General features: G+C 36.0%; 1 protein-coding gene across 1 annotated transcript in view; it reads right to left on the reverse strand.

Moving 5' to 3' along the window:
• HSD17B4 (hydroxysteroid 17-beta dehydrogenase 4) overlaps positions 1–14,561 on the reverse strand; it is a 140,304-nt gene that overhangs the window by 64,000 nt on the left and 61,743 nt on the right. The window contains exons 9-13 of the mRNA XM_045285056.1: positions 11,426–11,517; positions 7,929–7,953; positions 5,785–5,913; positions 2,613–2,710; positions 826–1,062 (exon numbers count right to left, since the gene is read on the reverse strand). Coding sequence (XP_045140991.1) covers positions 826–1,062; positions 2,613–2,710; positions 5,785–5,913; positions 7,929–7,953; positions 11,426–11,517 — 581 coding nt within the window. The remainder of the gene's footprint in view (positions 1–825; positions 1,063–2,612; positions 2,711–5,784; positions 5,914–7,928; positions 7,954–11,425; positions 11,518–14,561) is intronic.

Genomic DNA, 14,561 nt, shown 5'->3' on the forward strand with positions numbered 1-14,561 from the left:
TACCTATTTCTCACTTATCAACTAGCTTCTTATTTGACATTTTACGTTTATGACAACTTTGAATACATTCTCAGGTAGTGCCTCCGATGGTTTGGACCCCACATAGGACTGTGGCTGAGCCCTTTGGCTCAGATTACTGAAATAGTTTTATAGATAGTTTCCCTTGCTCCCATGCTAACACCTATACATCTTCTCTCCACACAGCAACAGGAGTGAGATTGTGACTTAACATACTCAAGATCATGCCACTTCTTAGCTCAAAGTACTACAATAACCAATAGCATCTCATGTCAATCAAAGTAAAATATCACAAGGGCCTACAGGCCTTCTCCCAGGATGGCCCTCTGGCTCATTCTACAGATATATAAGCCCAGAACAAGCCAAATATACACTGATCTCAGTATCTTTTGTCCCCATTATCTCTGACTCAAATATCTATCTTGTTCCCTCACCAATATCATGAGCTAAGAACTAACATGTGTATTTTACAAATAAGGCTAGAGTAGTTAACTACTCTAAGTCAAATAGTAAGGTTAATGGCAAAGAGAGGATTAATCACATTGTATCAAGATTTTGGGACTGTACATAGTTGTTATTTTCCTCTTTTTGCTTCCCTTACTAAACTCATATCTTTTATACTTAAAAATAAAAACATGCTAAATCTTTATTCTTAACCACTATACACTATTTTATAATTTTATATATATATATATATACACATATAGATACATGTGTGTATGACACACAGATATAGATGATGTGAGCTTTATCAATCATATTTAAACACTGATGAGAAGTACATAAAAGGTTTCTTATTAGGCACACCTTTGCAAAGTTGATTGAAAGGCCAGGAACCTCTGCTAATCCTCCACCCATGACAGATTTCTGCGCAATGATAACTCCAAAGGTAGGCAAACAGGAGAAATCAGAGCTTCTTTCATAAATGAATTTCAAATCTTTTGGATCCTTAGCAGAGGCACCCACTCCAAGGGCATACATAATAGCTTCCAGTTCGGTATAAGCACAAGAAAATGAAGAGAGTTGATAGCCAATAACACTTGCCTGTGGAAAGGCCATAAAAAAGTATTATTTTCATTGACAGTATTTTTGTGAAATCTTCAAGCTTCAACTTTCCAAAACAAGTAAATGCTTATATACTGAATTTTGCTTTTGAAAGCTGCTAATAGAATGCCATTTTAGTGAACTTTTGGGATGATAACTGTCATTGAACTAGAAGTTTAAAAATAGAAGCCAATCAGATAATGTGTAGAAAATGATTCCATTTACAGATAAGTACTTTTTTATTGTGTGCATCTTGCTATCAAATAGTATGATGTCTCATTTTCCACTTTCCCAAAACTCTAAAGGAGAAAGGCCTACTAAATCAGTAACTACTAATTCAGTAACTAGTTAACCTCAAATCCAAAGAATAATGAATTTGTTATAGAGATAGTAAATTGCTATCAGATCTACTGTATAAAATTCACCACGAACTGCTGAGCAAAAACAAGGCATAAATGCATGTAAATTAGATGGCTTCATAATAGCTCTAATTAATATGAAATTTTACTTGAAGCCCCTTCCTGGGAATGTCTTTCATTTAATTGGACGTTATATTTTTCTATTTGATGATCTCAGTAGCTAATGTGAGACCTATACATAAGATTCTAAACGAATGATGTCCAATATTTCAATCAGGGTTGAAAAACTACAACCATAAACTAAAATGGCATTGACATTTTTGACATATAGTTAAAAAAACAAGAATTGTGACATAGTATGTGGCCCGAAAGAAAGCTAAAAGACATTTACTATCTCCTTTGCCAAAGGGCTAAAAGAAAACCTGATTAACAGTTTGAACCCACCAGTGGCTCTGTAGTACAAATATCTGGCAATCTGCGCCTCTAAAGATTACAGCCAACGAAACCCTGTAGAGCGGTTCTACCCTATCTGACTGGATCGCGATTTGTCAGAATCCACCAGACTGCCTGCCCTAGGTCACAAAACACCGGAATCTAATGTGAGGCAAATGAAAGAGTTTATATCATTCATACATTACATTAAAAAAAAGGGAAAAGTACAGAAGACAAATGAGTTTACTTCACGAGTGACAGCCACATTTCTATTAGAATTATTGACACAGTGGGAGGTTTCTTACTTGCAGATATGTTGACATAATCTCAACATACAATATTTTCTTTAAAAGAAATGACTTGGAAGAACTACTACTATTATTTTCTGAAACATTTTTTTAAATCATAAATAAACCGGGATTATCAATGAAGTTCCCAACCATCCGGGGCGGCCGTGACAAATGGCTGAGGGTGCTGCTTTCTGTTCTACTGCACTAGCAAAAGCTAAGGGCATTGACTCCTCACTGCCTTAGTCTTCTACAAGATTGTCTGTCCATGAGGGCTAAGAAAAGAGGAAGAGGGGGACCTTGAAAAGAAATGTAAGTGATTTCTGAGTAAATTTTTTTTAAATGATCCCTGCTAGTGCTTGTTATCCATTATAAGACCCTATTTTTTTAAAAAGGTGATTATATCTTACATAAAAAAGAAAAGAAAACATCTTTATAGAAAACAAATGTTTCAGGTTTTTTTCCCACTTACAAATCCTGATGCGGTTGGTGATGCTGCATGACTGGTACAATTCGTTGAAACTCCTGAATCTACTTTACTTAGAACTCCAAGTATACTGCCAGTTGATTCTAAAAATCATTAAAAAAAAAAAAAGTAATAATCACTGTTTCTATTAAAGATGTTACTTAGGAAAGCTCCAATATGCTAGATAATTATCCTTAGAACATTCAGTAAAGCTGCTGCTGGACCATCATTGACATTCATAAACAGAATGTATGTTAAGGCACTGTAAGAAAAAAATTGCAGAAGATTTCAAAATAAATCACAGATAACTTCATTAGAAAACAAAGCATTAGCTGCACATAATCAAAAGAGTTCTCAGCTTCTGGATAATCATCTTTGAGCTATAATTCTGTAAAACGTGATACTTACCTATAGATATATCACGTTTGTTGAGGAAGAAGTAATTTCCCTCCCTTCTTCAAACCCTACCCCCAAGATGGAATAAAGCCAAGATTAGCCCCAGTCTCAATATAAATAATATCTCTGAAGATATCACTAAAATTCTTCCAGTGAAAACTATTATGATAACTGACTCAGACGGGGATCTGAAGCCACTGTTCTAGAGTCTAAAGGTTAACAAATGAAAAGGCTCAGGAAGCCCCAGGATAGCAAGCTCGGGGTATTTCCAGCAAAACCAACAAGTCAGGACCTCTTTCTGAGCGAAGATAATAATAATAAAAATAACTAAATACAGAGTCTGAGACGAAGTGGGACCGCTATCATTTCTAATGACACAGGTTGAGTGATTTCCTACCTATTAATCCTCCCATTAAGGATGTTGCCTAGGGCAATGAATGCACAAATGTGCTTTACACAATTGACGTATGTATGGATTGTGATAAGAGTTGTATGAGCCCCTAATAAACAATTTTTCAAAAAAGGATGCTGCCTAGAAGTGAGGCTTTTTAATCAAAAGGCAACTCAGGATAGGCTGAACGCACTGCACTCACAGATAGACAGCTGAGTCCACTCATGGCTCAAACATCGGCTAAATGAGGAAGCTGGAGCCAGTTCTTTCGTTTCCCTGGAATTTAGTTGTTTCATCTGCAAAATGCGAAAATTGAACAGGTGCTCTGGAAAGTCGCAACTCTATAGAAAAGGTGATCTTTCTTTCTATTGTATTTCAAATTCTAGAGGTTATCTTTTCATTTGTAATCATGTAATTTCATTAACTTGTACTTTTATAATAGTCTAATATTTTCCAGGCAATCAAATGGAACCCTGCTATCAGAAGAGTTTTAATATATTTTGTCCTTTTTTTCCTTCATTTATTTTAATAGGTAACTGGCATTTGCAAACAAATTTTATCTCACAAATCAAAATATAAAATGCAGAAAATGCTACTATTATTACATTCATGTTACGATCAAATTGAGAAAAGGCACCGTGAAGATTTCAAGGAGTACACCAGCAAACAGGCAAGTGTCATTAAGGGCAAAAACATAATATCTCTCTATTAAACTCTGAACATAGAATTACCAAAAGTAGAGTTTTTAAATACATATATAAATCAATTTATTAGGGGTTCGTGCAGCTCTTATCACAATCCATACATACATCCGTTGTGTCAAGCACATTTGTACATTTGTTGGCATCATTTTCAAAACATTTTCTTTCTACTTAAGCCCTTGGTATCAGCTCCTCTTTTTTCTCTCCCTCCCAAGTAGAATTTTTTATTAATAAATTGATTCTGATTTATGATTTTTCCCAGAGAGGCCTTTAAATATTATATACCATATCAATATGTAAGGCATATTGGGGAAAATGCTGTGATTTTTTTTTTTAATACTGTGATTATCTATGTGGTTACCTAGTCATGCAGAATATGTCACAGATCATTCAATAATTCAATTCAACAAACATTTACAGAATTCGTACTGTGTGCCCAACACTGTGCTACCCCCCATACAAATACAATCTCTGCCAGCAAAAGGAACTTGCAATGCAGTTTAAAAACTATGTATTTATTAACCAAAACTAGTAAAGAGCAGTTTTAGTTATAGATGGTAGCATGGTAGGAGTTAAGAGATCAATGTAGTCCCAGAATATCTTGGGATGTTTTGCTGAACGTCTGGACCTTAGGTTTTTCTAATGAAACACTAAAACTAGCCAAGGCAATAAACAAAAGAAATGGCAAGTATTTGTTGTTGTTGTTAATGGCAGAGAAATTCCATTAGTGACACAGTAACTCAAACAAAACCAAGTGTACTCCCTAGGCACAGGAGAACCACTCTGGTGCGGTAGGAAGTTATGAGTTGGGCTGCAAACTGCACGATCAGCAATTCAAACAGAGCAGCCACTCCTCAAGAGAAAGATGAAGCGCTCTGTTCCCCTCGAGATCTACAGTCTCATATTTTCAGTATTCTAATTTGTTATTGCTTTGAACGAGAAGTGGGTACATTTTTCTTTATGTGAAATCCAAGATAGGTAAATCTATAGAGATAGTAACTGGATTAATAATTTCTTAGAGTTATTGGGGCAGGAGGAGGATGAGCAGGCATTTAATAATAAAGAATACAAGAATGAAGAAAATGTTCTAAAATTGATTGTGGTGATGATCATACAAGTCTTCTTAATATATATAAACCATTGAATTGTGAGGTATGTGAAATACATGTCAATAAAATCGTTTAAATTTTTTAAAAAACAAATAAGATTTACCACCTCTGAAACCCAGGGGAGTAGCTTTATCTGGCCTATAGGGTGGATACTGAGTCAGATTCAACTCGATGGCAATGAGTTGTTTGAGAAGCATGAAAGCACTGAACCTAAATAAAATAATACATGTTTGGAAAATAGAAAAAAAAATTTGGTGAGAAGATTCAGGTTATGGTTAGATAGATCAAGGGAGGCTCTGAAACCACCCATCAGATGGTGAACAGGTGCATTCAGCACAGATGAGAAAATACCTCATGCATGCATACACTGAAAAAATAATCATCAAAGAGAGATGACAACTTGGTAGTAGGAATGACTGAAAGGTTTTCATTTTTAAGGGTTCTAATACTTACTAGAGTAGAAAATATGCTGTGGACAATTCAAAAGTCTAACTCAACAAAATGAAAATAGTACTAAACAGAAGAAAGGCTGTGCCTTCATTGCTCTAGCCAGGGCTGAATTAACAAAGAACCCTCCTTACCTTGAATACTCTGAGGGGTGCTCGAATTATCAAAATCACAGATTTGCGCCCATTTAGCTTTCACTGCCTCCGGAGTCATTGGCTGATTCTTCTGCCTTACAATGGCCCCAAGGGTTCTCTCCCAGCGTACTGATTACAGAAACCAAACCAAGATATTAAAACATAATTTAAAGCAAGATGCATACGAGCCCCTTGAATTTTTTAAGAAAAAAAATAAGATTCTAAAATTTAAGGAGTGTCACTACATGTCTTAAAATGAACATATCCTAGAATAACATGTAACATTAGGACAATGACAACTATTTTTAAATACTTGAAAGTAAAAAAAAAATTCTCCTCTAAGTGTGACATATATTTATTAATGGTAGAATGATATACTATATCTAAAAGTTAGATTATATATAATCACACACACACACACACACACAAAACTGACTTCAAGATCACAGATCACTCCAGTAATATACTTCCCTCTCTAGTTTATAAAGATAGAACAGAATTTAGTAAAAAACAAACTGAAGTCTAGGTAGGATTACAGATCAGACTCCAGTTAACAAAGTTAGTATAGCAGGTATTCCTGAATAGTTCTTCCTCCCTTCCATCTTTCTCCATTTTCCACAGGAAGTCCACTGAAATAAACAAATTTTCATGTCTTAAGAAGAAAAAAATCTAACACTGATTTCCTTTCAAAAGTCAGAAGAATAACTAGCCCTACTATAGTACCCTTATGTAAATAGAATGCTTGATGATTACTAAATGGCAAATTTGTCTTGGGGAATGCCAGATACGTCTGCTTCTAAATCTTTCCTATTTATCAAGTTACTAGATACAGGGTTCATTTCAACACATGTTCTTCCTTTAAGTGGATGTCATAATGTTAGGTAGAACAGAAAATCACCCTGGGCAGGAAGATGGGATAAAGGTGAGGGGGAGGGGGGGATTTCCTATTCACAGAGCAAAGAAGTTAGCGGTTCTAAATCCAACAGTACAAGATGCTGCTATCTTGTGAGCACAATATGAACTCAATGTGTTTATGAGCACTCTGGAGAGAGGAGACTTGACCATCCGAAGTGCGAGTACAACACCTCAAAACTACAGTGGGTGGTGTGTTCGGACTAGCTGAACCTGCCCACATGTGCACTGGCCAAGAGTATTTTTCTTTTCCAGTAAAAAAGCTTATATTCCTATTTGTCTCCTTTGAATTCTTTCTCAGGAGCAGGACAAGAACCAAGGATAGAGAAGTCCCAGATTTGGGGCTTCCTCTACTAACAAAAAGACACTCAAAGGTATGAGGAATAAAAGTTACATTAACAACTGGAGGGAGTAACCCTCCCTCACTAAATGTCACTAAAATAATGATATGATACAATAATGATGTTCTAACAATGGCCTCCAGTGATGACAAGCTTTTAAATAATCATGTGATTAATTTTGATACCAGCAACCAACTACTGAAGACTGGAATTAAGATAAAACAGGAATTTGCACAAATTTTAAAAAGGAAGTGCTTAAACAATGATCAGATTTGTTGTTTACAAGCTTTGCGATACAGAGTAGAAAAGAGCTGATGCCAAGTGAATTTACTTTTGGGACAAAAGATCATAATTTCAATAGAGCAGCTATAATTTTCATCCCAGAAAATGTGATTCCCTGTTGTCTTCTGCTGTTATCTCACGTTTCATATAAGAAAAAAAAGGGGGGAGAGAATGCTTGAGAGGAGGCTTAAGAGAACCTGCCTTGTATGCTATCTAAGACAAGGCTCGTCCCATCTTCTTAAAAGCAGCCTTCCCTCCCACTCCTTTCTCTGCTGAAAGAGCAAATTAAGCATGTGAGATACCCTGAAGCACGTGTATACAAACATTAATACAAAGAGATTATGCTGTCTGAAGGAACACCAGTTCTGAAGAAAGTAGGACATGTCTAAAATAAAGACCACTTGTTGGAAGAAAATTGAACAGATTGGCTCCTTAAGTTACCACAGGATAATTGCCATCCTTCAAAATACGTTTTGCAATAATAAAATTTAAAACTGAGTATGTGAACATTGAATCTAGTGATTGAGCATTTGACAAGATCCTTGTCCAGATCTAAGGAAGTTTAAAGATAGTAAAATCATACATGGTAAATAAAACACAGTGACTTACATTTTCCAATCCATCCAGCTCCCACCTAGAAAGAAGGGAGAAGAATTAAATCACCTAATGTGAAATTACTTAGAAAGAAGATAAAATGAAAAAACAATACTCTAATACTCACTGAGAGTATTAGAAAGTTAGATGGCAATATAATACATCTCTACAAAAATCCATTAGCTCCCATGACTTTGCATTGTTCATGTTATCACATTGAAAGTATTAAGGAATACTATGGAGTATAAATCATGTATTAAAAAAATAAGTCTAGTGTAATAAAATCTAGAATTAGGAAATCAAAAGGAAGAATGTGCTCAGCGTATCTAAAACTGAAAGAACTCAAGAAAAAAATTCAAGCCCCAAGTTGCAATTTTGAGAGGTTCTATGGACAAAATATCGAGTGGTGCAGGAAGCATCAAAAGATGGAAAGAATAGTCACTGTACCAAAAAGAACTAGTCAACATTCAACCATTGCAAGACGAAGCATATGAACAGAGCCAATGGTACTTTAGAAAGAAGTTCAAGATACATTAGCCAAAAACAAGACACCACGAACTGATGGAATACCAACTGAAATGTTTCATCAAGCTGGAAGCACTGGAAGCACTCGCCTGATTTCACATGCAACTAAAAAATGCTGAAGATCATCCAGCAATTGTAGCACTACATTGACAGGAAGCTGCCAGAAGTTCAGGCCCGATTCAGTAGAGGACATGGAGCAAGGGATATCACTGTTGATGTCAGATGGATCTTGGCCAAAAGCAGAGCAGATGTTTGTGTTTTCTTGACTATGCTAAGGCATTCAACTGTGTTAGTCACAACAAACTAAAGAAGGCCTTGAGAAGAATGGAAATTCTGGAAAAATGTGTTGTGCTCATGCTAAACCTGTACATTGATCAAGAGGCAGTTGTACAAATAGACAAGGGAAGACTGGATGGTTTAAAATCAGGAAAGGTGTGAGTCAATCTGTGTGCTGCGCAAATCATCAGAGAAGCTGAATTATAGGATGCAGAATGTGGCATCAGCATTGGCGGAAAGCATATTAACAGCCTATGGTTGCAGATGACTCTACCTGGCTTGCTGAAAGTGAAGAAGACTTGAATCCCCTGCTAATGAAGATCAAGGATTTCTGTCTCCAGTATGGAGTAATAGTCAATGTAAAGAAGGCCAAAATCCTCACAAATGGACCAATAGGTGACAATCATTATATACAAAGAAAAGATGGAAGTTGTCAAGGTCTTCATCTTGATTGAATCCGCAGTCGATGCTCATGGAAGCAGCAGTCCAGAGATCAAAGGACACATTGCATTGGCTAAACCTGCTGCAAGAGACCTCTTTAAAAGTGCTGAAAAGCAAGAATATTACTTTGAGTACTGAGGTGTGCTTGACCCAAGCCATGGTATTTTCAATTGCCTTATATGCATGTTAAAGTTGCATAATGAATAAGGAAAACCAAAGTAAATCAATGCATTTGAATTGTACTACTGGTGAGTAAAGAATATTGAAAGTATCACAGACTGCCAAAAGAACAAACAAATCTGTCCTGGAAGAAGTACTGCCAGAATGCTCAGTAGAGACAAAGATGGCAAGACTTCATCTCAAGTACTTTGGACATGCTGTCAGGAAATATCAGTCCCTGGAGAAGAACATCATGCTTGGTAAAGTAGAGGGGCTATGAAAAAGAGGAACATCTTCAACAGGATGGATTAACACAGTGGCTACAACAATGGACTCAAACATAAGAACAATTGTGAGGATGTTTCCTTCTATTGGTCATGAGGTTGCTATGAGTCAGGACTGACTCCATGGCATCTAAAAACAACAAGGTAAGAAACCAAGGTTTTACAACTCTTCTACTGACTGGCTGTATAACCCCAGTCAAATGGTTTAACCTTGCTATACACAAGTCTTTTCATCTGTAAATTACAATAGATACCATATACACTCCATGAACTTCATCAAGGACAAAGTGCAGAAGAAAGGAAGGGTTAAGAAAGGAGGAGGAATGGAAACAGGATACAGAAGGGCCAAGAGGCTAAGTGATACTACACTGTGATGACTGCAGTCATTGAAACAAAATGTATATAAATGTGAACGAAAGATTTATTTGCACTGTAAACCTCTGCCCAATTTACAATTAAAAGTTAAAAAAAAAAAAGGATTCCACATGGATATGACAGGAGGCACCTTAATGACTCAAAGCTCAAGGATATACAAGGGTATAGCTCTTAATTTCCTTTTGTCTTTACATTAATATATCCTTATCTTTTACAATAGATCCAGTTAGTCTTGATGCAGTCAGAGTATATAAAATCAGGACTGATTTTGATAATTATTTGAGAGTGCATAATCAAACTGCAACCTCCTCAGGTATTACAAATACTAAGGAAGTACATAGTATTAAGTATACAGGAAACTTGCAGGACTCTAGCTAAGCCAAAAATTCTGTATCTGAAAATAAAATAAATCTATTATCTGCCTTTTAAAATATATATATCAGAAATTTTCAAGTGGCATGTTATTTCTAATGTTTAATACAAGATATTACATACAACTCCTACAACATTTTGCCAATCTTGCATGCCAAATGGTTCCTCATTAAAAATGTTTATGATAAATTTACAGAAACCAGCAACATACAAAACTTCATCTACAGCACAAACCTACTCATGTGTTTATGTGTGTATGTAAAAGGCATATTTTTTAAAATGACGAGTAGTGTATAATGTGTATTAAAGAGTAAAATACATAAAAACCTTAAAAGCAGTTTTATCTAGATGGTAGTAATATAGAGGTCTTTTATTTTCTTCTATGTATTTTCCTGTACTCTTAAAATTTTCTACAAAGAGCATATGTTACTTTGCTCACAGAATTAATAATAAATATCATTGTAAAAGATAAATAGTTCAAAAGTATTTCTTAGTAAAATAAAAGAGGGCCACGCCAAATTCTGAGCTTCAGATACTGTGGTGAATTTTCCCTCCTCTGTAAAGGCTACAGTGATATAACATTAAAATTGGGGTGATAGGAGCCTAAAATCTGATTCGTAGTTGTCGCAACAACCTCCAAGGGACCTTAAAGATCTGAGGTTAATTCGCACAATATTCCAGCAGCCAGAACAGAAATTACAGGAAGAAAAATTCAAAACCCAGCAGGATTCATTTTAAACCCTAACTCTATCTTTCCACTTGACCATTTAGCTTCTCAAGCTAAGTAAGACTTTCTACCTTTGACTAAGCATATTAAGTCAGTCATGTTTCATTTGCTTAAAATATCAGGAATGAAGAACTAAGGAGACAGAAAATTTCAGGTCGCTGTCAGCTTCTCAAATAGGTTATTAGTTAACATTAGTTCCTTAATCACAACAAACATACAATAGCAAAAGCTATCTAAGTATAAAATACACATTTTTACAAAGACAAAGCACTGCAAAAATGCACATTTTTAATCATTGTTTTACATTTAATTATACAAATGTTGTTTCAGGAAGAAGCAGAAAATCAGAGTACCTCAAACAAGCCACCATTTTCCTCACAACTCTCATGGCAAAGCCAAAGGACCAGAGGTGCAACATAATCTGGCTTCAGAGCTTTGAGAACATCTGAAATAAATACCAAAAGGATTTATGGAATCTGTAAATATCTAATCACTTAATTTACTTAACCAAATTTTCCTTATAAAATTTTAGATAACAAAGAGATTTTTATAGTAAACCATAACAAAATTAGATATATGCAAGAACTTACAAAAGTTCATGGAAAAAAATGGAACTGAGATAATGGAATTTTTTCCACCACTTTTTGAAGGCCCTTCTTCATTTAAAAATAGCCTCACTGTGACCTGAACCTTTCGTGGGTGCAGGTATCTCTTACTGGTTCCATGACAGGAATTTCTTCCCTGGCTTTTTGAATGTTGTTGGGGTTCTTATTCTTCTTACGCATTATTTTTATTTTTGTTTCTTGTATTTTGTATTTGTATTTTGTTTTCCCTCTTATGCATTATTTGTATTTAAATGCCATTACATTTTTAACCTTACCACCTTAGCTCGATTTTGGATTTTATTGTTTTCTGTTGGGTGTCCCAGCTGTGAAGCACAGGAGGAGTGGATGCATCGTGATAATTGATACAAGGGGATGTAAGGAATTCAGAGTATGGAGTGGATGTTAGGGAGGGGGAGGGGATTTCAGGAGTAAACAATGAAGATGGGGTGGGGAGCACTATATCGGTCTGTGATTGCATAACTCAGCGTATGGCGACTATACAATGGCAGGGTGAGAAAGCTCTAAAATTAATGTGGGGTGATTATACAATTCTCCTTGATATGACTGAACGATTGAACTTCTGAAGTTATTGACAAGTGAATGACTTGCCAATAAAACTGTTGGAAAAAAATATTAGTCTCACATTCCAAGTGTAAGGAAAAACTTTTTCACATCAATGGACACCTTCGCCTCTCAAGTTGGAGATAGCAGACATATCTTTCTGAGATGGGTAACATTCTAGTTGAGAGACAAAACATTAGAACTGCCTAGACAAAAGCCCGTAAGTAAAGCCATATGCAATATGAGAAACTTGGGCACTGTGATGGTTACTGTTTACATGTCATCTATGCTAGGCGATGATTTTCAGACACTGGGCCAATTTATCTTACTTAAAGTGTTAAGTCATCATCCTCCATTCTATGACATGTGATCAACCAATCAGTTGAGCCAATCAGTTGCCTTAAAGATGTGATCTGTATCCAATACATATGGATGTAGAACAGAACTCCCACTCTCTCCATCTTGCATCCAACTGATCATTCCTCTAACTTCTGGTTTTTGGAACATGGGTCAGTGGCATACCAAATGACTTGCTGACTTAGGGCCTCTACATACCCTGCAACCAAAAAAGTCAGGAGAAGCCTCCAGCCTGACATCTGTCCCACAGATTAGGAATTTGCCAGGCACCACAACAGTGTAAGCCATTTCTTTAAAATAAATCTCTGCCTCTCTCTGTCTCAATCTGTGTGTAGGTATGTTGTGTGTGTACCTACACATATACAAGCACACACACACACACACACACACACACACACGCATATACATACTTCATTAATTTTGCTCTAGAGAACCTAGGCTAAGACAAAGTAACATTTATTCCCACATTTACTCCCTCACTGTTTAACCAGAAGCCAGAAAACTATAAAACAGGCTTGACAATTCTAATGGCAATAAGATAATGATGTGAAATGGGCCTTAAGGAGTAAGAAAGTGTAGAGAAATATTTTACTATTGCATATTTTCTACGAGCAGTTTAGGAGAGCAGAAAATACTACAAAGTGAGTATGAAAATCTGAACTTTAGTGTTGGTTGTTTGGAATCAATTTTGACCCTGAGCACATCATTCAACTCCTCTAGCCCTGTCTCTTCACCAGTAAAGGACTGATTAAAAGCCTGTTTCATCAAGCTGTTCCACGGCTAAACAGGGCACATTTGGAGACTATGTAAATAATCTATAAAGGAGCAAACAAATATATAATTTGATTGTGAAATTAAAGAATATAATATAATTTAATATAAATTAAAGAATATAATTTGATAAACATGATAAAGTAAGAAAAGTGGCGTTAACAATCCCTGTAAATTAAAAAACAGCTTTTATAAGTAAAAGTCAAATGAAACAATAGATATCAATGGACTCTACTTCTGTGAAGATTTTCACTCTCAAAGACTTGCTGGGGCTTCTTTAGGACTTCTACCCTGTCCTAAATGTTTCTATGAGCCAGTATTGATTCAATAGCAGGGGAAATTATGACCAAGGGGAATGATTGATAATGTTCTCTAACATAAAATGAAAATGATGTCTCTAAGATGAACCAGAGACATATATAAACATAGCTATATGAAATCATAGATCTATGAGTGGATTTGGGACTTGCCCTTAATTCTAGCCCTAATCTAAGAATAAGTAGTTCTTATGACATGGCCCTGCTTGATGCTCATCCTCATGAAGAGATCACTGGAGATGAGTGCTACAGTGTGGTGAAGAAACTAGACGGTGTCTGACTACCAAAAGGAGTAGGGACTGTGGTCTTAAAAGTTAGTTTTCAAACTAACAGCCATCTAAGTGAGGCATCAACTAAGTCTACATGGAAGAAGCACACCAACCTGTTTGATCCAAAGATTGTACATAATATAATCTAAAGCAGAAGGGAATGGTATCAGAGCTTAAATTGTGAACGCCTGCTTTGCAGAAGGCAGTGGAAGCCCAAAATCCATTTGCAGAGTCCACACATGGAGGAAGCCTCTGGTGAATCCCCTCCAATCATAGCTGAGGGATATGAATAGCCATGATATCAGATAGAGAGCTTTGTAAAGCCAATTATGGCAGATGCAGTTAGGTTAAAATGTCAATGTCTTACCATTTGATTCCCCTTTTGACCTATATTAAAGCTGTTTCAGCCAAACAAAACAAAGTGGAGGGAAAATACACATGGATTGAGCCTCTGGTGAAATCCCTCTGACCACAGACCAGGGGTGTAAATAGCCTTGCTACCATGCAGAATGTGTTGGAAAGTGGAGTGCTGCAGATGCAGTTAGGTTTTTTAAAAGTAACTTATCATTTGATCTACCTTTTGATCCCCTTTAAATTGTTCTCATTTTT

This window comes from Echinops telfairi, unplaced genomic scaffold (assembly GCF_000313985.2).
Source record: "Echinops telfairi isolate 266 unplaced genomic scaffold, ASM31398v2 ScPeMD7_7469;HRSCAF=8507_1, whole genome shotgun sequence".
In the NCBI taxonomy this organism is placed as follows: domain Eukaryota; kingdom Metazoa; phylum Chordata; class Mammalia; order Afrosoricida; family Tenrecidae; genus Echinops; species Echinops telfairi.